We start from the raw sequence: 24822 nt of genomic DNA on the forward strand, positions 1-24822 counted from the left end.
ATGCGTGTAGCGTGTAAAAAAAAAGACATCGCCGTTATTAGGCCAGATTGTGCTACAATTTATTATTGGGTATCACAAACCTTTTAGTAATGTTGGGATTGAATTATAAATCTAATTTAATGTCTTGCTGTTATGCCCTAGTGATCTCATTACTGTCCGGTACACAATTTCCTCTGGCATTGGTATTAACGTTCTGCAGTGACATAATTACAGCTGTACTAAAAGGTTTTTGGTGGTTTTTAATGAAGGTCGTGAACCGATGAGGAGTTTAGTCGCTGCTCCCATTTTAGTTTATTTAAATCCTTTTTAAGGCTCTTTAAGAACATTGCTTTGTCATATAATCCTGGCACGCGAGATATTACTGCTAGAACCTTTTTTTTTTTTTTTAGTTAATTTGGCCGGGCATTGCCCCCCAAGGAGGCTGTAAGTCCCAAGTCATAGCGTTCAGTATGGGTTCTTAAGGATAAGCAGTTTGTGTTATTGGATGCAGTCGCTCACGATAAAGTCTGTAATAGGCTCCCTGGGACCCGCGTTAATGATCTGTGCTGCTAAATAATGAGAGAGCACCACTGCGTCCAGAGTTGCTGGGTTGTATTGTGTTAATGGCATGTACAATGTGGGCATATCCCACGCTGGCAACATAGCTTCCACACTCTGCGGATAACCAATTCCTTTAAGAGCATCACACGTGGAGTTATAAATGAGCACGCTTTGTAAGTTGCGGGTTCTCCACTGCCCCTAAAAATAGCTCTTTAAATTCTACACTTGGCCAAGCGAAGTGAAAGCTAATGAAACTCTGCATCCTGGGTGTCTCTGTACAGTCACTGCGGGCAACTGGGTATTGCGGTTGGTTGTGACATCAGCAGGCGACCCTGAGGACACTCAAAAGGAGCTTGTTTAGGACAAGGGCTTGGTGAAGTGTAGGCTGGTTTATAGCATGGCGGTACAGTAGTTAGTATTGCTGAATCACAGCGCTGGGGGTTTCTGGTTTTATTCTGACCAAAGAACTATCAGTGTGGAGTTTGGATGTTCTTTCCATGTGTGTTTGGTAAAGAAATTAGGAACAAATTGAACAACAAATGATAGTCTTTTTATCACTTTTTACCAATGCTGGAGCTGATTGGCTGGAGCACTATGTAACGTTGTAACGAGTGATAACAAAAATATCATTCGTTGTTAAATCTGCCCTTTTACTGCCTGATTCAGAGTACAATTCCAATGGTGGGTGTACTGTATATATGTGCAGGGCCGGTACTTGTCATGTGCATAGTGGGTCCTGGGAAATTGCTTACAGTGCCCTCAGTCAACTGATTGACACGTAGCGGATGTTTGGGGGGGTGGATCGGGGACGGCTTTTCTAAATCCTCTATAACTAGGCTTACAATGCCACCCCCATAGACCGGCATGCTCATGAGTCACACCGGTGCTGTGGCTGAGTAGGACCAGGTGATATGCCAGCTTGCAGTCAGCCAGCAACAGAATCTGTGCAAGTCATGTGCCCCTGCTTAAATTGATAGTATGGTGAGTCTACCTATAGCAGATGTATTCAACATGAGGCCCACAGCTGTTGTGGAACTACACATCCCAGCATGCTTGCCATTAGCATTTCCTAATAGCCAAATCGTGTATGCTGGGATATGTAGTTCCACATAACATCTGAAGAGCTGCATTTTAAATACCCCTGCTTTTAACTGAGCTATTAAACCCAGTAAAGTGATAAAGTAGAAGGTGATAATGCAGCATCCAATCAACTCATAACTGTCATTTTTTTCAAACACAGTTGATTGGCTGCTGCACCTTCCACATTATCACTGCTTTATCACTTTACCAAGCATAACACATCTGTCCCATTCTTATCAGAACCATGTTTGCAAAGTACCATTTGTTTTACATTTTGTACATGGGGATGAATCGGATGTACTCGCAATAATGTAAGTTCGCCCGTCCCGATGTTTTGGGGACCGCACATGGTCTATTTTGTGAATATGCAGCCCCCTTTGCGAATGGCTTTGGGTGCCTAGCGTAGCCACTGAGCTGTTCGCAAGTTACTAGGCTAGCCGGGGAGGGCGGGGACAGGGATCACCCATGGGAACACCCAGCGTTTTATGGGCCTTCAAATGGGTACATGGGCGGGCCGATTCTGTTGGGGACGGCAGCTGACGTCACAGGGGAATCGGTGGCGACAGGGGGGTGGGGGACTGGGGGGGGGGGCTGGGCTAAGGGGGGGTGTTCAGGCTGGGCGCTGTCTCTGCAATCTTTGCAGCTTATCGAGCCAACCAGAATTCATCCCCATTGTTCTTTTACCTAAATGTCTACAAATTTAAGCATCTGCATAAGGTGGATAAGGAAATGTAATAAAGAACTTTCAACCAATCACAATCATTCGCTGGTGCTCAAAAAAGAAATAAACATAAGACTCAAAAAAATTCTTACTGACGGGCAAAAATGACGCCTCATTTTTGCTGACCTTTAGATGTACTGACAATAGGCAAACCTGTATCAGTGCTTGTGTAACAAGGGATGGTATTATTTGCAGAGCACTTGATGACTGAGAGTTTCCCACTATTATACGTGATGAGCACTTTAATATTACTACTATTACTATTATCATCATGCCGGACCGTGTTATTGTACCTTGCCGCTGTCACTAGATGTTTATATGATTTCCATGTGCCGTTTTCTCTTGCTTTGCAGTGCGGAGGACAGATCAATGGAGGGGACATAGCCGTGTTTGCATCAAGGGCCGGGCATGGCATCTGTTGGCATCCACAATGCTTTGTTTGCACCATATGTAACGAGCTGCTGGTCGACCTGATTTACTTCTATCAGGATGGAAAGATCTATTGTGGCCGGCACCACGCCGAATGCTTGAAGCCTCGGTGCTCAGCCTGTGACGAGGTAAGAACAGACCAGACTAGTAGCACACAGAGCCCATAGTGCGGCACTACCTCCGGCTGACTGACACATTGCTGTCCATAGGTTTTCAATACTTTGCTCTGTGTGCTTATGATTAACCTGACAATCTCATGGATTTACAGACCAAGCATGATGTCCTCCCTCTCACTCTCCCATAATATGTGCCTCTTGTAGCCCATTAAACTTCCATCCAATATAAAAATACAATGTTTGTATAAGGGTTTCCAAAGCAGATTTTTAAAACTGACGGGAAGATGTATGAAGCAGAGAAAAGATTGGAGATATGTTCCAGTGGAGAAGTTAGCCAATCAGATTTGAAGTAACATTTATCATGTGCATTCCATAAAGTTGTAGGTATCAGCTGATTGGTTGCCATGGGAACACCTGCTTCACCCTTTTCTCACTGTATCTCTTGCACCATACATGGCCTTAATTTCTAATACAGTTCAGTGATGAGAAATCTTTCAAGTTATTTGGCCTCCTAGTATTGTGATTAGTCAGTGCCTGAACAGTGTGAACAGGTGCACTCTCTGTATACAGACACACATTCCTAAAACAGAGCTTTTGTCACATTGAGACATGGAATTTAGCAGCATAAAACACCCTACAGTCCCATCTAGTCATTTAGTCCGTCTGTGTTTTCATTTCTTCGCGGGGTAGATGGAGTTTTTTTTTAACATCTTCATTATATTTTTTCTCTATGGTTTAACAGTAGCTTATTTATTTTATGGCTTCTCCATGTTCTTGGTTTTTGTGAATCTATCGATCTTTACAACAGCTTGATAGAGACTCTTCGATGGATTGGTTGGCTTCCCATAAGGAAACTTGTGTTACTCTTCTGTTACCTTTCAGTCTTACTCCATTTTAAAGTGTCACACACTTTTCCTTCCTGTTTTGCCTTTTGAACACCCAGATCAATGAACTCTGCAGTTAACAAAGTCTACATTGGCGCAATAAGATTTTTAGGTAGCGCCTATTATTTATAAATAGACCATTTGTATAAATGTACTGCATTGGATTTAATGCCCTGGGCTATTCAATTACAAATCTTTTTTTCTTGCAAGGTAAATTACCCACTAACTCGTGTTAACACATAGAATCTGGGTTATGGGTTCCCACATCTATGGGTTAACATGTTTGTGGCATCCACACTTAACACTGATTTCTTGTCAAGTCCCTGTCTGGGTCAAACAAAAATCTGCATTAAGTTCAGCCTGCGAGCTGCTGTGGCCTCTTATGGAATAACCAAAGAATCAGTTAGCCCAGGGGTTCCCAATCTTTTTTGATTCACGGCACCCTAGAGTATAGAAAAAAATTCACGGCACACCTAGGCCAAATTTTTTTTTATTAGATTGGGTTTATATGCGATTCTTAGGATCAGTTGTGTAGTAAAGGGCAGGATTTGCTTCTGTTTATACACATTTTATAATTGCCAGCCACCAGCACTTGTTTTGCTCATAAATAATTAGCCATTAATAATTTTAATTGGTCCTGGACCACCAACCCAGGGCACCCCTGCAAGTGTCCCGAGGCACCCCAGGGAGCCACGGCACACAGTTTGGGAACCACTGAGTTAGCCTGTGGTAATTAGTTGTGGCTAATTGTAGTCTCTTTTAGGACAAATTGTGGCAGCTGTATTAAGCCTTAAAAAGATATCAACGCCAAGGTGATAAAGAGTCATAAATGTTTAGCCAATCAGCTCCTAATGGTCACACCATAGGCTGAGTTTGAAAAATGACAGTTATGAGTTGTTTGGCTGAGCATGTACTGTATCACTAGTTATCACCTTTTGCGTTTATCTCTTTTTAAGGCTTATAACATCTGTTCCTTTATGGGTCCGTGAGAGCTTAATCTAGGATTGCTTCTTTGTACTTTGGTTCCTCTCTAAAGGGGACACTGAATCCCCCTTTCTCAGGCTTCTTGCTGTTAAACGAGGGATACCACAGGAACAATTGTTTTTTCTTGCAGTTCCTCCGCTACCGCTGCTTCCTATGGCAGGCATTGAGCAAAGGGCACGTGTGGCCTTGCCAGTGTGCCAATGCGCTATAACTAATTCGCAATATGGAAGCCCCAAACCATTATCGTACCTGTGAAGGAAGTTTCTACATGAATAAAGTCTTGCAGGATATACAGAATGTTAATTACTGCTGTCAGCAGAGTCATATTGAGGTTTTGGTAATTTGCATATTCAAGTCCATATTAGTCATAATGATATCTCTCATAATTATCTCAACTTTTCTTGACACCTTTGCTATTCCCTCTAATAATAATCTGTAATAATCAAGATCTTTTCCTGGTGGTGTGTACATTTTTTCCAGTCGATTAACTTCTCTCCTAACAGTCACAGATTAATTTGGCGTACCTAGTGATAAATGTCACAGGAGACAGGCGGTAATAATACACAGGAGCATATAATTATGGTAACGCAGTGTAAAAAAGATCTATTTAAAGTGTAGCCTGTGCTTATACGCACAGAAGGTGTGGCCAATATGGCTGATTAAGCCTTCACGTGAATGCTACCTGTCAATTCACTGTGGATCACCCTCTCCTCCTGCACACACCCCAAAACATTGGCCTCTCTGGCACAGTCTTCAACTGGTTTTCCTCTTACCTCACCAACCGTTTCTTCTCAGTTTCTGCCTCTGGCAACACCTCTCCACCTTCCTTCCATCCTTCCTGTCGGTGTCCCTCAGGGTTCCGTCCTTGGCCCCCTTCTGTTCACCATGTACACCTCTTCTCTGGGTGCACTCATTAACTCCTTTGGCCTCCAGCACCACCTCTATGCTGATGACACACAAATCTGCCTCTCCTCTCCTGATCTGTCCCCCACTGTTTTCTCTCAGGTTTCCAACTGCCTCGCCGCTATCTCCTCCTGGATGTCTGAGCGCTCTCTAAAGCTTAATATGGATAAAACTGAACATATTATCTTTCCCCCACCCAGAGCCACACCCTCTACTAATATCTCCATCACTGTTCACAACTCCATCATCTCCCCTGTTCCCCAACTCCGCTGCCTGGGTGTCACTCTTGACTCCTCCCTCTCCTTTGCACCCCACATCCAAGCTCTATCTCACTCTTGTCAGTTCCAGTTACGCAACATTGCTCGCATCAGGCCTTTTCTCTCACAGAGCGCAACTAGGCTGATCATCCATTTATTGGTCATCTCACGGCTCGACTACTGCAATGTTCTCCTCACCGGCCTCGCTCGATCCCAACTGGCTCCTCTCCAATCTGTCCTCAACTGTGCAGCCAGGCTTATCTTCCCGCCACTCTAATTCTGCCACTCCCCTTCAACAAAATCTGCACTGGCTCCCACTCCCCTACAGAATCCTCTTCAAACACCTCACACTCACATACAGGGCCATCTCTAATTCCATTGCTCCATATATCTCTAACCTCATCACCATTCATTCTCCCTCCCACCCTCTACAGTCAGCCGGCGACTGTCGTCTCTCCTCCACCCTGAACACTGCTTCCCATGCTAGAGTTCAGGACTTTGCCTGTGCTGCACTCCCTCGCTCCATTAGACTCTGCCCGACCTTGCAAAGCTTCAAACGGGCACTGAAAACTCACCTATTCATCAAAGCGTACCCTTCCGCTGCATAAACTAGTCCTGAGGCTGCTTCTCCGACCCCGTGCCTGCTTACATCCTGCTATCAAGCCACCTCCCACTTGCTTGCACCTCATGTAATCGGTCTGTCTCCCCTTCCTACTATATTGTAAGCTCCTCAGAGCAGGGCCCTCTTCCCTCCTGTTGTCATAGCCCTCTTCTCTTCACATTTCACTCACAGCTCTCCCATACTCAAACACATAGGGGCAGATTTATTAAGCTTGGAGAAGAGATAAACTGGAGATAAAGCGGATAAAAGGTAAAAGGAGATAAAGCACCAGCCAATCAACTCCCAACTGTCTTTTTCAAACACAGCTGATTGGCTGGTGCTTTATCTCCTTTTGCCTTTTCTCCGCTTTATCTCCAGTTTATCTCTTCTCCAAGCTTAATAAATCTGCCCCTCAGTAACCATCTTTGTCCACATACTCATCTCCATCATTGCCCACAAGCCTCTAGTAGTACATTGATCAAGTCCTCACTACTTATATTTAAGCTGTAATGTGTATTGAACTGTGGTGCTCTATGTTATAGTCTGTATCCACTTTGCAACATTTGACTTAAAAAAACATTTCAGCCAGAAACACTTAACTCCTATTAATAAAAATATCTACCTTATTGTCAAAGACTATTCATGATATTAGCCAGCAATCTGCTATTTTACTGTTGATTGGTGGTGTGTTTTTTTTGACGGGCTGACATGACGTGAATATGCCTGAGGGTCACAGTCTGTACAGATGTTTTAGGAAATATTTCTGTGCATATGTGTCTTGGGGAGCTGGTGAGAAATAGCTGTTGTCTTATCTCACCTCAGTATGCTCGTACTCAGCAAAAATTGCACCACAAGCCGTCCCCTGATAGGATAAAGTAGGATTAAGCAGAGCCCGAGGACGTCTGCGGATTAACTTTTTTTTTGTTGCTGTCGTGTGAGATCAAAACCCTGAAGGCTTGCTAATGTTCTATTATTTCCCCCAAAAAATAAAATGCATCTACAAATTTGCCATGTTTTTTATCAGCCGTATAAATTTTAGCAACCATATCAAGAAACATTAATGTTCTAACAATAAAATGGATTAGAAGAAACCAATTAACCCACACTGTAACCAAAAGACTATATAGCCCTCCTTATAGCGCTATAAAATATCATTGTCCCGCAAGGCCTACAAATGAGGGTTTCAGCTTTCGTTTGAGGGATTAAGAGACATGCAAATCACCCCTTATGCATCCCTTGTGGCCAAACTAGCATACATAAACAATATTTAATAGCATTGGCACAGATAATACATTAAGTCATACACTGTACTCAGCATAGACATTACCGTCTGCTGGTCAGGGAAAGGGAACAACGTGCTAGCACAGAGTTCCGTCATTACAGCCCAGATTTAAAGGATACCCGCTGGAGTCCAGGTGGTTCAATCAAAATGAATGAGGCGTTAATTAAGTCAACTGGGCTCAAGGATGGATATTCATAAAGGCCTCCATACACAGGTCCGACTTCAATTCAGACCTGATTTCCCTTTAAGTTCACAGGCAGCTTTCCTGGGAGGGCTACATAAGATGGCACTTGATGTAGACTCCCAGGGAACTGCCGGCGGGGAACAGGCTGCGGTAGTGGGGGGGGGGGGGGGGGCAGGAGATTTCAAAACTTCTATTCAAATGAATGGGTGGCCTCTGATTGGCTTAGAGAGCTCTATATCTCCAGCTGCCAGCAGCGGGGGAGGATTGAGGGGTTCTCAGAGGTGCAGAAAGTCTCTCCTGCCTGTAGACTTTAGGTGTGTGCCAGCGGTTCGGCACTGCTGGCACACACCTACTGCCCTGATTGGATGCGATACATTGCGGAAAATAAAAAGCACCCGCGATTGGTCCGATTCGATAGATCATACATGCTGCACGTTTGATCTACAGGATCCGATCCGATGCACACGGGAATGAGCATCGGATCCGAATTGCTGTCATAAATCTACAAATTGAGCAGTTTTCATCCGATATATCTTGCCGATCCATCCGAATCGGATGAAAACAGACCAAATCAGACCTGTGTATGGGCACCTTTACTTTTGGACTGCAATGCCGGAGTTTGAAAAGCTTCCAGTATATTGATAGGATGTCCATATCCCACAAAATGGCTGCCTCCACCATATGTGCACAAAAGTAAGGGTGAATACAACTCTAAGAGTATAACTGAGGGGAATTTAAATGTCACATATTGGTGTTCTGAACATAATGACCATATTTATGTGATCTCGTTTTCAAAATGGTGGAAGGTATGTTAACATATTTCCCACCATTTTCAAAATTAAATCAAGTAAATCTGAACCACACCTCAGTTATAGTGAAGCTGCTTCCTATTCAGTAGAATTGGGAAGTAGCGGCCCCTCAGGTAAAAGTGTTATCAAGTAAATGGTAAAATACCAGATTTGTATCATCCATATGTGTGAATTGAGCATCCTTAGGCGATGTTTGTGTACTAGCTGCCCTATTTCTTCATATTCAAATACAGATGCAGGAGCTGCTTACACTGGAAATGTTAAAATAATTTGATCTTTTTAGGAAACTTGTGTTGCATACATCAGAAAATAATATTCTCCGGGGTCAACAAATTAACCACAGATTCAAAGCGTTTGTGGCCATGATGTTCTGAGCACCAATTAACATTAACATTAAAATTATTTTGACTGATCCACACATTCACCAAAATATATTGTCTGTGGGACTGATTCAGGGTTGGGATCATTTGGTCTACAGCATGATGGTTGACAGTCCTTAGGTCGACACCATTAGGTCGACATGGGAAAAGGTCGATATGTGTCTAGGTCGCATGGGAAAAGGTCGACATGGTTATAGGTCGAAAGGTCATTAGTTCGACAGGTCGTTGGTTCGACAGGTCATTAGTTCGACAATGTGTAGGTCGACACCCAAAAGGTCAACATGGGGTTTTTAACAGTTTTTTTACCTGAATGTCAACACAGTCGACATGGACATAGTTTAAAGTGCACAGCATCCCCTCGCTGCGCTCGCGATGCGTATTGGCTCGGCTCACTTTTTTATTCTCCCACCACGCCCTAGCGGAGGGTAGGGCATGAAATACCGCCTGTCGGCACATGTCGGCTCAAAAAACTGTGAAAAACCCCATGTCGACCTTTTGACTGTCGACCTAGACATTGTCGAACTAATGACCTGTCGAACTAACGACCTATCGAACTAATGACCTTTCGACCTAGAACCCATGTTGACCTAGAACCATGTCGACCTTTTCCCATGTCGACCTAATGGTGTTGACCTAATGGCTGTCGACCATCATGCTGTAGACCAAATGACCGCATCCCCTGATTCAGACCCGGTTGCAGATCTCCGAAAATTGCAGATGGCTATTTTCGATCGACTCATGATCGCAATGTAAGTTCTGCAGGGAGTCGGCGACAATGCAATGGGAGTGGTGACAGACCGTTAGTGGCGCCCAAGGCGTGTCTTGGCCGCTCCATGTGGGGTCACATGCAGCCATCGCGACCCTAAACCTGTCCGGCCTGCATCTGGCTTTGCAGGAGGCTGACGGTCATGTGCCAGCGCAAGCAATTTTGCACTGTGGAGCCAAGCACTGGCACTTTTTTGTTGGCACATCACAGGGAGGGACCCCGACGAGTGGGTCGGCCTTGCCCTGTTATTGGCGCTGAATCTTCCCCTTAATCTCTGGCTACTTTATCACTCTCCTATCTTTTCTAAATCTCCCCAATATGGTATCATTGTCAAGTTTATGAACTATTCTTATCTGCGTAGAATCTGATTCCTTCCCCTCTTGCAGATTATTTTTGCAGATGAATGTACGGAGGCAGAAGGAAGACACTGGCATATGAAACATTTTTGTTGCTTTGAATGTGAAACCGTACTCGGCGGCCAGAGATATATTATGAAGGAAGGACGTCCCTACTGCTGTAATTGCTTTGAGTCCCTGTACGCAGAGTACTGCGACACCTGCGCCCAGCATATAGGTAAGCGTCATTACTTTCTCCACCTTTTTATATGTTGGTCATTCAGTTTTAATTTCCTTAATTCTGCATAACTTCACTTGGGGTTTTTCTGGCTCCGAATTTTATATGATAAAATGCAAACTGATGTAAGCCTACACCCTATTTCTTCATATATAATTTGTGTTATCTGCATACTAAGTGATCGAAGTAGAAATCAAATATTATTAAAGCCATTTAGGCAAAGTGAAGGCGGCCATTTTGTGCGCCTATGATTACAAGATTTCAGCCTATCAAATGACTTAAAACTGTGAGGCATATTGGGGGTTATTCTGGTTCACTCCTTCTGGCAAATTCCTTCTCAAATGGACAAAACCATGTGCACTGCAGAGAGAGTTAGATTTGGGTGGGGTTTTACTTCAACATTTGATCTATATTGCAGTGTAAAAAGAAAGCAGTCAGTATTTTCCCTGCACAGAAACAAAACAACTCGAATAACCCCCATTGTCTGTAGAATTTGATTGGCTGCCTTGATTCAGCCCAAAAATTGGCGTCCTTCACCGTGCGCAGTTCACACGACTACTTAACAGCACTGGAATGGAAAAGCATTCATTCCGACAGCAATGTATTCACCTGATATTGCCAAGCTGTACTATTTTCAGTTGAATTGTAAAGTAGTCATTTCAGCATAAAGGTCCTTCATAACCCTCTTCCATTTCCAACAAGCAGATAATACTGTGTCATTGCAAAATTCATGCAGAGGATAATTTTGCCTGGTGGCGGAAGTGTTCATTCAAAGATAATGGTATACTGAATAGCCATCTGCATTTATTTACTGTCACAGGACGAACTGTTAAATGACTACATGGATTATTGATTAAGGAACAAATTACTGTGGCTGATTATTATTAAGGAACTGTAGCACTGTGACAGGATAAAGCAGTCCGGTTGTAATGTAATGTATGTAATAGGAAATATAACCATAGTGCTGTTTCCTGTGCAACGTGTGTTGCTTCCTGTGGTTTCCTACAAGCAGAAAATCTTGGGGTCTCAGAGACTGGGTTCCATGCTTGGTTTGAGATAATAGCCTAATACACCAGCAGCATTCCGATAGAATGGGGTCAGGATACTTACCCTCAGCCTGCACCACCATAACAATACTTCCCTGCAACCATATCCCCAGGTAAGTTCTGCAAATTGCTGTACGCACCACACCTCAGCAGCCCCAGTATGCGCTGGACTTTAGGACATATCTGTTGGACATTGGGGCTATACTCTGTTCCATACAAGTCATGTAGATTTGTATAGTCATGCTGCCTATAAGATTAAGAATCATCTTCAAGGTTAACTTCTTGGCCGTGCGGGGTTTCGGCGCCCGGCAGGAGCCGGAGCTTGTGAAATAGCCCAAACAGTTGACATGAGTTTTTCACGTTTTTATTGTCCCGAATTTCGACCTAAAAGTCGACATGGGCACCGTATCAGAGTAACACGTCCCCATTCTCCCCTAAACAGGCTCCTTGCACTGGGTACTCGCCCCTCGCTGCAGTTTGGACAGCGCTATATCATTTTTCAAGGGCTGTCCGAGTGATAAAATGGAAAAATCGGGGGAAATTTATACAGCGTTTTATCTTTATTAGGCCTCTAAGTTAAGATGAATAAACCCGCTGTCGTCCAGTGGTTACACAGAACGTCTACATCTCTCTTTTGTCGAGTTTAACAGATTCTAATCTATAAACATATTTTTATAGGGATCTCCATTCGGAGCCCTAAAATAATGCAGAGTAAGTAGAACGAGGCTAAATGTATAACACGTCCCAGTGGCTGACAGTAACTAGAAGCCTGGCCAAGTAAATGTTACAAATTAACTCCTAATTTGTCAGTAAAAATCCCCTATGAGAGATTCGGCGGAGCGTGGAAGGAGGAGGGGGCCGCGATAATGGTGGGATATGGGGACTTTTGTCAGCACTTGCTATTTCTCATCATTACTCCTGACATCGATCCACAGTTATCTCGTTGCCAAGGGGGAATCTAGTCGTTGTACTGAATACATTAGCTCTCTGCAGATCCAAGGTTCTATAAATACATATGATGTGTTGGTTGCTAAGGTAACAATGCATCTTAAAGAGATATAGGGTGTGTAGGATAAGCCGGGGCTGCTGCATCACTGAAATCCATAATCATTGGTCTCACTTTTTCTTTATTAAATCATAATCATATTTCTCCTGTGAAAGCCTCCAGCGCCAGCTTCATATAATGTCTTTAGTGCGTCATTCGTATGGATGTAGGATGATTAGTAGGTGTGTGCGTGTGTTGTATTGTTAGAACGTTACAGGGAGAACTGGGCTGTGATTACCACAGGGAGCTCTCATCCGCACACCTTATACTTCTGCTACGGATCCGCGGACTCATCTGTATTGTCTGTGGTGCAGCCGATGGGATCTTTGCACTGAATAAAAGGGGGATATTAAATTGGTTTAATCCAACCAATTAAAGATTTGTCTGTTTATGGAAGTATTATACACAAAATGACAGCTTTAGCACTACCAGCTTTAGCACTACCAACAGGAAAGTGCCATAGTGATGTCATCAGGGCCGGCGCTACCCACTCAGCAGCTCCTGCAAAGCAAGGAGGCGCCATGCTGAAAAGGCGCTGTCTCCCTCCCTGCTCTGCTAAAGCTGCCTCAGCCCTCACTGTCACTGCCTCCTGCATGCCGCCCGCAGCGCCTGTCTGACAGCAGGCGGGCGGCAGTATAAAGAGCTGCTCCCTGCACCACGAGTGCACACAGCCTGCACGCCGCCCACAGTGCCTGTCTGACAACGGGCGGCAGTATGGAGAGGCTGAGCAGCTCCCTGCACCGCGCACACACTGTCCTCCTCCTGTGACCTGCTCCCTCTTCCTCACGGACACTTGCGCTGAGGCATGTAGCGCTGTCTGTGAATGCCTGGATGACATGTCATGTCCGGATCCACCCCCTACCCATTGCTCCCTGCGCCTGTCAGCTGTTAATCAAATGACGAACAGGCACCAGCGCCGCCTCCTCTTCCTTCCCTCTTCTCAGTGTGCTGTGCCAGTCCTCAACACTCCGCCCCCTCTATCTCCTCCCCTCTTCTTCCATCTCCTCCTTCTCTCCCCTCCTTTCCCCCTCAGTCACGCGTGCTGCACATACTTTTTGTACTGCTTTCGGATCTCATCGCACACACATTGCATGCATGCATGCCATGCGATCTAGCACATAACGTATGCGATTCTCGCAGTGTGTATGGGCACCTTTAGTGAAAGGGCGCAAAATTTATGGTTTGCAGGAGGGCGCCGGACACCCTAGCACCGGCCCTGGATGTCATGCTGTGATCTAAAAAAACAGTACTGTGCGGTCTGAACCGGTACAGTGAAAAGGTTTGGATTAATGACACACTAGACTATATGCACAATATATTGTTAACGATATCGGTATTATGCATATCGTTAACAATATATCACCCCAGCATTAGTACATAGACCCTGTAGTACAGTTTCGGAAGTTCATTGCAAACGGACGGTGTAATGGTTAGCATTACTGCCTCACAGCACTGAGGTCATGGGTTCTATTCCCACCATGGCCCTAACTGTGTGGAGTTTGTATATTCTCCCCGTGCTTGCGTGGATTTCCTCCGGGCACTCCTGTTTCCTCCCACTATCCAAAAATATACTGGCAGGCTAATTCGCTCTTAATAAAATCAACCCAAGAGTGAATGTGTGTGTGCGTGTACATGTGGTAGGAAATATTGGGGCTGATTCAGCCTGTTCGTAGCGGGCGACCTGAAAAATGGCCCCCAAAGAAAGATGTCTATGAACAACAAGCCAGGATGATAGCGTAAATACAATGTAAAGAACTCCGGATCTTGTATACTTGTTTTGGTCCTAGGAGGCAAATTAGGCCGATGAGGTTTTTGGAGAAGTACACAGGATAAAAGTCGGCAGTGCTTGGCCCACCCAGCTTGCTCTCTCAGAACTCGGTACAACTTCTATAAACTCCCTTTGATCTCAGGTCTGTCCTGCTAAACGGTAATTGCTCACATTTCTGAGTGTCACCTCCAGTCATTTTCACAGCGTGGTCTATTGTTGACTTTTCCTTTGAAAAACACTTTCCCATCTGTGTTTTTTGGAAGTATCTATTACATCCTGCCATTGCTTTTCTTTATAAGAGAGAAGCCGCGTCAGACATTTTATCTGCGAGGCATATGGCTGCCAGTTGTTTAAGAAGGGGGGGAAAAAGTTTTATAATATGTAACAAAGTTGCGTAACTTCTTCCATGATGAATCGCCTGTCAATTTCTGCCAAAATCCGCTGCAATATCATGGCATGTGTCAGGGGAAAAATAGTTGAAGTGTTCTTGATTCTGTTTCATGTAAAATCGAAGAAATGATCACTGTAGGGGGGAAATGTACCAAAACATGGAGAGAGATAAAATACAAACCAATCAGCTGGGTTCTGGGGTCTATGGGCCTGGTTCATGGTCAGTTGTAGTTTTGTAGAACTGCATCTGGCTGCGGCGGCGCCGCCAAGCGCGGGACATCAAAACTTCAACTGCGGACACGGCAAGACCGCAGTTTAAGTGTTCGTAGCAAGGAGCGATTTTTCAGAGATCAGCGCAGTGTCCGAACCAGGCCCTATGTACTAAGCCTTGCAGAGCGAGAAAGTGGACGAAGCAACCAGCTCTTTTCATTAAAACACAGCCTGTAACATGGCAGTTAGGAGCTGATTGGCTGGTACTTTTATCTCTGTCCACTGTATCCCTCTCCAAGGTTTAGTACACAGGGGATACATACGATGTCCCGGCAGTCACGATTCCAGCCGTCAAAACACTGACCCAGGCATAGATACGGAGAATCCCAACAGGGGCTCCATAAGGGATCTAACCCTCTCCCCCTATGTCCCATGCAGCAGCCTAACACGGGTGTGGTATAGGGTTCCGACAGTCGGGATCCCAACAGTCATTAGACCTACGTCGGGATCCTGAATGGCCGCTATGCTCGCCACCTATTCTTTTCTCCCTCTATGGGGTCGTGGACCCCCACGAGGGAGAATAGCCGGTGGCCGTCGGGAACCTGTCTGTCTGTGTTGTAACAGTCGGGATCCCAACGTCGGGTAAATGACTGTCGGGATCCCAACTGTTGGGACCCCCTCCGGCACCCCCTAACACCACCCCTCCCACAGCCAGAACCTAGCAGCTTCCTAAACCTATCCCCCCTTCCCAGCCACCTAACCATAGCCCTGCAGCCTAACTCTAACCTGCCTGCTAAATTCTTAAACCCAACCCTCTCTCCGCCCAGCCTTATGGTGCCCATACATGTTACAATTATTGTATACAATATCGCATCTCATCGCATCTCGGTTTTGCGATGAGGTGAGATGAGATCCAGTACAAAAAGTATGTGCTGCACACACTTTTTGAACTAGATCTCATCGCAAAACATAGATGCGATGAGATGCGGTATTGTAAACAATAATTGTAACGTGTATGGGCACCTTAACTCTAACCTTCACCCGCCCACAGCCTAACCCCATTTCCCCCACGTTAGTGCTGAAACCTAACCCCCCCCCCCCTTCCCCAGCACCCCACTACCACTCCATGTATACTTAACGATGGGAATGCCAGTGGTTGGTATTTCAGCATCTGCATCCTGATCCTGTTTGAAGTTCTGGGTGCCAGTGTTGGTATATTGCTGACTGCATATTCTACATAGACCTCTACAGTCTGTAAAATGGCAGTTAGAAGCTGATTGTTACTTTTATCTCTCTCCATTTTATCTCTCCAAGGGGCAGATGTATTAAGCCTTAACAAGAGATAAATGCAAGGGTGATAAAGGGGGGGGATGTTCTAACATCCGCACCCCAGCTCTGCCCCCTATCTCCGCCCATTGCATTCATACTGTAATTATCGTATATACACTAACATATGCGATAATTATGGCAAAGGACAGCTCTTGCGTTAACAGCTGTCCTTTGCGGTGAGTCAGCAGGTCGGCGGCTCCCCCCTCCCTCCCTTACCCAGCTACTGCTGCCGGGGGGGTGACTCTCCTCCTCCCTACACTCGGAAGAGGATCAGTGCAGGGAGGAGAAGGTCACAGGTCCGGGCAGCACAGCACAGGTGAGGGGGGGGGGGGGGGGGGGGGGCGGTGAGTCGGTGCAGGGCAGCGGGGGGTCGCGTTAGAAGCCCATAGGCTTCTATGGGGCATCGCCAGATTTTTCTGGCGATGCCCCCCGCTGCGGTAACCCGCGATAACGGGGTTTTTACTGCATTTTTAGCTTAGAGAATCTCCCCCAAAGAGAGACGTCCAGCCAATCAGCTCCTTACTGACTTTTTTCAAACACAGCCTGTAACATGGCAGTTAGCAGGTGATTGGCTGGACGTTTATCAAAGGGCCAGATGTATCAAGCTTCAAAAAGTGATAAAGTGGAGAGTGATAAACAGCCGGCCAATCAGCTCCTACCTGTCATCTTGCAGGCTGGGTTTGAAAAATGACAGGTAGGAGATGATTGGCTGGCTGTTTATCACTCTCTTTTTAAAGCTTGATACATCTGGCCCTATATCACCCTTGCATTTATCTCTTGTTAAGGCTTAATACATCTGCCCCCAAGTTTGGTACATCTCATTTGTATTTGCATTTATTTTTTAGATTTTACAGATTTCTAATTCATTTGGAAGAAAACAAATGTGCAAATTGAATGAATAAAAAAATCTTTCATTTTTGCCACTTTTTGCAACAGGATTTAACTCAGCATGGTTTAAAAAAAAAAAAAAATTCTTTAAATCCCACTGCAGAAATCACTCGCTCTTCATTCCCCAAGATGAGAATTAAGGCAAGATGGGTTTTATAGCTGTGTTACACAAGATAAAGTGAGTAGAAATGGATGAAAATTAAATCACTGTTCAGTGAAGTGCGGTCGTTTTCCATCCACTTTTCTGGATTATGGCGTTCTAAAATTTTAAATACAGCATTACATATTATGGGAGGCACTGGAGGGAAAATCTCTATCAAACCTTACAACTTACAATATTGTACCTATTTTTAGTTGTACTCTAAAAAGCCTTAAGAAAGCAAGGTGCGATTCACACCCGCTTGCTGCGGGCCTAAGTCGCTTCCATGTCCGTGGTTTGGGCTTTGTGCATATGTGAATATACGCATGTGCAAACCCCAGAGAGAACGCCTTCGATGATTGGGGCATCACGGATGGTGTAATGGTTAGTATTATGGCCTCACAGCGCTGAGGTCATGGGTTTGATTCCCACCATTCCCGTAACTGTGTGGAGTTTGTATATTCTTCCCGTGTTTGCGTGGGTTTACTCCGGGTACTCTGGTTTTCTCCCACAATCCAAAAAATAAACTGGTAGGTTAATTGGCTCCCAACAAAATTAACCCTAGAATGTCTGTGTGTGCATGTACATGTGGTAGGGAATATAGATTGTAAGCTCCACTGGGGCAGGGACTGATGTGAATGTTCAACTATTCTCTGTAATGCGCTGTGGAATATGTGTGCGCTATATAAATAACTGGTAATTAATAAACAGATAATATGATATATGTAATATTGTAATACAAGAGCAGCAGAATGTTACAACTACCATTCAATTTCGTTTTCCCCTGTTCACACTTGGACTCCTTTACACAAACATTGCACTTAGGTTATTTGTCTAGTGCAAGTTACACAATGAAGGCAAATGTATCATTGCTCATTGGAGTTCCTGCAACCTTACACTTATATGCGATGTTAGGCAATAAGGCGGCTTATATCTAGCACAATCCTATACTGAGAAACACCATCATAGCAGCTACCATTTAGCAAATGCGAACACTGTAATCTTCATATAAATAACTGTATAGTACCAATGTGTCATTTATAGGTTTGTATAGGTACTTTTAAATGTGGCATTGTAGTATCATATTGTAACTGTTGCTTATTATTCTGACAATTGTCAGACATTCTAAAGACCACAGGATAAGAATTGTCTTAGGCTGGTTTCACACACTCCGGCTGCTGCCGGACGGTGAAATCCTGCACGGCCAGGGAGCCGTGCCGCACTCAGCAGATTACAATGGTGGGGATGGCCACAGCCCGGCAGCCGTCCCTTCCAGTGATGGGAACCGGCTGCAGCCGTGCGGCCGGGCCGTGGCCGTCCCGTGTGAATGGACACAATAGTGTCCATTCACAACTAATGTGTGCGGCACGGCTCCCTGGCCGTTCGGGATTTCACCGTCCGGCAGGAGCCGGAGTGTGTGAAACCAGCCATATTCCCCTTTTCCTTTCTGGAAACATTCTGGAGAAATCAGCATCAAATGAGGTTAATAAATACTGAGGGACAGATGTATTGGTTAAGTGATATAGTGGAACGCACCATCTAATCCGCTTCTGTCATTTTTTTTAAAACTCAGTCTGTAACTTGACACCGAGGAGCTGATTGGCTGGTATGTTTTCACTTTCCACTTTATCACTTCACCAGGCTTAATAAATCTGCCCCTGATAGTGGTAAGATCTTTATAAACTCTGTGGATGAGGGCACATTTCTAATACGTGTCCATGGTGCCAGCCCTACATCCTTCTTATCTCCCCTTGGAAAAATAACTCTCACTCCATGATGCTTATCCGCTCCCCCCCAGGGCCCAGGCAAGCTAAGCCACGTAGAGCACTATGACGATCACCACTGCAGGCTGACAGCGGATGCAGACTGAGACGTGGCCCTCTGCTTCATAAGAAGCATTATCTCCCTTCTTTCTTAATTTGCTGCCTGAGGCAAAGTTCTCCTCTCCTCCCTTCATGGTCTCCATGGCTGTGTTTTACAAAGCACTCCTAATACTGCGTCCTGAATAAACAAGATCAGCTGGAACATCGGGAGAGCATGGGGAATGGTAAAGAGAAAAGTTCTTGTAAAGTTCGGACCTGCTGTTCAGGCTGCTGGCACGTTGGTGCCGCCCCTATCACAGCGCTTAATTCCTGCTTGGCAAATGGTTTTAATACAGTAGATCACAGCCTAACGTAAAATGTAAGATGTTCGGCATGTGCAGCATGATGGTATACTGCAGCGTTTTCATCTTACCCAGACTTTCAACTGCAGCTCTGTTTAAAATGTGAAGGGGACTTTTTTCCTCCGTCTATCGCAAAAACCTAATCCATAGCTTACAGCATCTGGTGACGTCCGGATTAAAAGATCTTCAATAGGTCGACAATGACAAAAGGCAGACACAAGGGAAAAGTAGACACGGAAAAGGTCGACATGTTTTTTCCCCCCTTTTTTTTGTGTCAATGTTGACACCTGAGCACACGGACCCCCATTTAGTGTAGTGCGCATACCCTTACATGGCTTGCATTGCTTCAGGCCTAGTGCCTTGCTGCCCTACTATTTGAGGGGATGCGGTCATTTGGTCTACAGCATTATGGTAGACAGTCATTAGGTCGACATGGGTCTAGGTTGACCTAGAAAAATGTCGACATAGTTCTAGGTCCACAGGTCATTATTCAACAGGTCGTTAGTTAGACAGTGTCTAGGTCGACAGTCAAAAGGTCGACATTGGGTTTTTCACAGTTTTTTTGAGCCGCCATGTGCCAACAGACAGTATTTCATGCCCTACCATCCACTAGGGCGTGGTGGGAGAATAAAATAGTGTGCCCGACGCATAGCACTTTAAACTGTGTCCATGTCGACTGTGTTGACATTCAGGTAAAAAAACAGTGAAAAAACCCATGTGTACCTTTTCACTGTCGACCTACACATTGTCGAACTAATGACCTGTCGAACTAACGACCTGTCTAACTAATGACCTTTTGACCTAGAACCATGTCAACCATTTCCCATGTCGACTTAATGGTGTCGACCATCATGCTGTAGACCAAATGATCCTAACCTTCATTTGAGGCGGCACACTTTACACCCAATCCGAGTTCCTGAAACAGAAAAAGTCCAATTGTTTTGAAAAAGTCATGAAAACTCATGTTGACCTTTTTGTCATTGTTCACCCTGTGCATTTTGATCTTTTGTCAATGTGGACCTTATGAATCTCGACCCTTTGGTGTTGACGTACTGACTGTCTCTAGACACTGTAGATCTATCAAACGGGGCGGCGGGAAGGGGTGGAGGCACTCAGACAGCAAAATGGAATGATTTCAGTTTACGGTGACCAACAGGCTGTTAAACTCTCTGTTAACGAGCCAGAATGTCCCCCCACCTTTCTGCATTTCAGTACATTTCAGATGATTAAAGTACCTGCCCCACCCGCTTTGTGAAGTGTCCTAATATTCAGACCGATATCTGCAGATATGTTTTGGTGTTCATCCAAATACTATGGGTGTTTAAAGTATTCGTGGCTGGCAAATCTTCGGATTCATCCAACCAATTCCGTATGTTCTGGTCTTCTATTGTCAGGAAACAATTAGAGATAGGGTATAATCATTTAGACTTCTTCTGCTTAATTTTAACATTATACCTTGGATTCAGTTCACTCATCTCCAGAATCTTCTGTGAAATATTCCCATGTCTGGTTGGTTGGTTGATTGATGTATGGATTTGTTTAAACAATACACAAACACAGGCTTATATTGTAAACTGTCAATAGGATTTACTAAAAATAAGGAATCTCTAGAATTTTTTTTTTTACCCAAACATATTTTCTCCATTAAAAGATGAGAAACCTGGTGGAGGTCCCATGTACGGACAACCACAGTCCCTTCATCTGAAATGACTAGCCAGCAATGACAAGTAGAAAGATCCCAACGCAATAGAACAAACTATGGCTGTTTCTAGTGGGTATGGATCATTGGGTAAACCCTAATTAGGTTGAGAGTCACTAGGCCGAGCCCATATGGTTGACAGGTCACCATGGACAGGTGAGAAAGTCAAAGGTACAAAAGTTTGACACGTTCAAAAGTTGATATGGAAATGGTAGACACAGAGAAGGTTGACATACGTTTTTTTGGATGGTGTCCTTACCCTTTCAAGTCACATGGAACCTCAATTAGTGTACCGCTTCACCCGCTATGCTTCAGGCAAGGTTACTAGTCCAGGTGATTGGTAGAGGATAAAAAAGTTAAAAAACAAAAACAAAAAAAAACATCTGCTGACCATATGTGTGTCAACCTTTTGTACCTGGAGACCATTTACGTGTCAATTGACACTGTTGATCTTTTAACCAAGTCAACTTAATGCATGATGGACATTTGGTGTCTACCTATTGACTGTCAACATAAATAAAGTCTACCTATTATGCAGATTGTGTTTCTGGTACTGGACACCCATTATTTTGTTAGGAAGGGGGGGGGGCAGTATCATATGGGAAGTGGGAATGTTATGTAAAAGTGAGGGAAATTATCTTTTTTTAGACAGTTGGTAATCTAGAGATTTAACCCAGCTGTTCCCCCCAAGAGGAGGGTCTCAGTAGCATCTTTTGCATCTACCCAACCATAATCCCACTTTGCATTCCACCTGACTTGACTTATTTATTATACTTTTAGTAAGAAGTGTTTAGAACCATGTAGTGATACGTAGATGATGTGTTGTAGATCTTCATGAAGTTATTTGCTTTTGAATTGTATCTAAACCACAAGACTTCCACATGCATCCTTGTTCATCTCTATTTTTTCTCTCACAGGCATTGACCAGGGACAGATGACATACGATGGGCAGCACTGGCATGCAACAGAGAACTGCTTCTGTTGTGCCCACTGTAAAAAATCACTACTTGGACGTCCCTTCCTGCCCAAGCAGGGGCAGATATTCTGCTCAAGAGCATGCAGTGTTGGCGAGGATCCCAACGGCTCAGACTCTTCGGACTCTGCCTTTCAGAATGCCAGGGCAAAGGAGTCCCGACGCAGTGCGAAGATTGGCAAGAATAAAGCCAAGCTAGAAGACAATAACATGAACCAATTGCATGTAGCTTCTAATAGACTTTCTACAGACGTCGACCCTCTCTCTTTGCAGATGGATTTGCTAAGCGTATCTAGTCAAAACCCGAGCCTAAATCGAGACCAGCTCTGGCGAGGCAGAGATCATTACGTTAAAAAGATTGAGAGAAGCCAATCCCAGAGTCCTCTGCAGCTTCTCAGCCAGTGTAACATAAGGACTTCATACAGTCCTGGTCAAGGGGCAGGCGCCCAGGCAGACATGTGGGCCAAGCATTTCAGCAACCAAAAAAGAAGCCTCTCAATGATGGGTCAAAGCGAGAGCTTCTCTCAAGATGGCAGGGAGGATTACTACCAAGGCAGACTAAGGCCACAGGAAAGTTTTAGCGATACATCTAGCCACAGTTTTAACGAAGCAAGGTCAAGTCTAAAGGTTCCGGATGGGAAAAATATGAATTCTCAGCAATGTCGAACAAGGCATCCAATCAATGCACTTAAATTCACCGAAGGGTTAACACCAACAGAACAAACTCCTAGGGGTTCAATGGAGTCTCTTGCACTGTCTAATGCAACAGGTAAGACCCTGACATTTCAAAACATTGGTCTTAGACATGGTTTTTCACCTGCTTGTTAGTATTAAAAATAACATATGTATATTTGATGGGAAACACCAGTTAAAATATTTTTATCCCAGAATCCAGACTCAGCTAGGTTTGCATAAAAACAAAGGTCTCCTACCCTGTACCCCCACTGTTTAGGCACCACTAACCATAGCCAATCCAGGCAGCTTTGATATTTTTTTAATTCTCTAGGCTGTAAGCAAGGGGTATTGTGGGAGCGCATTTATGACAAAAAGGCGTATCTACCAAAACTTCAAGAGTCCGGGCAGTACGTCCTTGTTCAGTTGGTTAAGCCAAGATGTTTCATAGGAAAACATTATAGATGCACTCGTCAACCCCTAGAGAACAGAACGACTCTGGGTTGCATCAATGACCTGAAAAGTAATTGCAAAAGAGATCTGTGTAACTGGCTTACAGTCTCCTTGGTAACGGAAATGGTCTCTGTAGCGGAGTGAATGTAATCAATTATTTGTATGGCATATTTTTTAATCTGTATTATTTATCTTTTGCTAGTGAAGTGTGTAGGAAGTACGACGTAACTCTATCTTTGGTACAATGCAGCATTGGAAAGTCAACGTAGAACCGAACGGACTATTTTACCTTCAGGCTTTCACTGTTTAGTTTAGTTGGGCTTCAACTCAGCTGAACCGTTTGTCCCAGTGTGACTTGGCTGTATACAGCTTCACAGGGGATGACCAAGCTAAGGAGGGGGCTGTCTGGAAAGGCAATGTACATCTGTTACCGACAAAAGGTTTAAGGTCATTTCTCCGAGAGATGTGCCAAGCATGTCTCCACTTCTATTTACTTTTCTTTCTTTAATTTTGTAACCAAGCTGTATTTAGAAAAGAGAGTTCACATTGTCGCTAGTGCCATATAAATTACTAAGGAAAATAATTCATCTGCGTAGATATAAATAAGTGAAATATGAGAGGGTTTAATAAAATAATTAGTAACTTGAGTACGGGACTTGAAGACGTAGTTTCTACTGAGTCATTCGTAAGGGTAAATTAACTGTATTTATAAGATATTAACTATTTTATTGACTGTAAAAGGTCGCTAAAACATATGGACATGGTTTGTACTTTATGGATAACTCCTCCATTTATAGTGCACCAGTCTTCTACGCATAGTCAGACCAACATCTTTTAGGCTGAATGAAGTAAAACAGGAAGAAGAGGCAGCCATTTTGTGGACTGAGCCAGTAGTCATGTGATTGTATCTGTTCATTAGAAACCATCAAATAGGGGACATTTTGCCAGTCTATGTGACAAATAGTAGATAGATCCTGAGAGCCTAGCCACTAGGAAGTACTTTGGTGATGGTGCTAACTCTTAGTGAATTGATTATCTGTGTTGCTTCAAAATGGCCGCCTCTGTTTTTTTGTGGACAGTCAGTGCAGTTTAATAATAAAGCTGCCATAATGCCTGTTTGGACGAATCGGTGAATAGTAACAATGGAACTCAAATAAACAATGACCAAATAATAATTATAGCCTGACAGACTGCCTGCTTGGACTAACCAATGCCTGCACTGCTTTGGATATTGCATATACTGTGCATCAATGTTTCAGAATTTATCCTGTATATCAGAACTGGACAATTCCTGGTTGCCTCAGTGACAGTGACAGGAATTCCTGTAATCCAGTGGTTCCCAAACTGTGTGCCACAGCACCTTGGGGTGCCTTGGGACCCTTGCAAGGGTGCCTTCGGTTAGTGGTTCAGGACCAATTCAAATTAATTATGGTCAATGTAATTGGTGAAACCAGTGCTTGTTGTTGCCAATCATAAAAGCAGAAGCAAATCTTGTCCCATAATTAAACCTAAAGGATGACACCATTTATTTAATTTA

At 44.2% G+C, this 24822-nt stretch overlaps 1 protein-coding gene across 3 annotated transcripts in view; it reads left to right on the plus strand.

The window, feature by feature from the left end:
- Positions 1–24822, plus strand: part of PRICKLE2 (prickle planar cell polarity protein 2) — a 259945-nt gene that overhangs the window by 219965 nt on the left and 15158 nt on the right. For all 3 annotated transcript variants that reach the window (XM_083156040.1, XM_083156042.1, XM_083156041.1), the window contains 3 exons: positions 2695–2898; positions 10323–10509; positions 22105–22929. In XM_083156040.1, coding sequence (XP_083012166.1) covers positions 2695–2898; positions 10323–10509; positions 22105–22929 — 1216 coding nt within the window. The remainder of the gene's footprint in view (positions 1–2694; positions 2899–10322; positions 10510–22104; positions 22930–24822) is intronic.

This window comes from Crinia signifera, chromosome 8, assembly GCF_055691185.1.
Source record: "Crinia signifera chromosome 8, ASM5569118v1, whole genome shotgun sequence".
Classification (NCBI taxonomy): domain Eukaryota; kingdom Metazoa; phylum Chordata; class Amphibia; order Anura; family Myobatrachidae; genus Crinia; species Crinia signifera.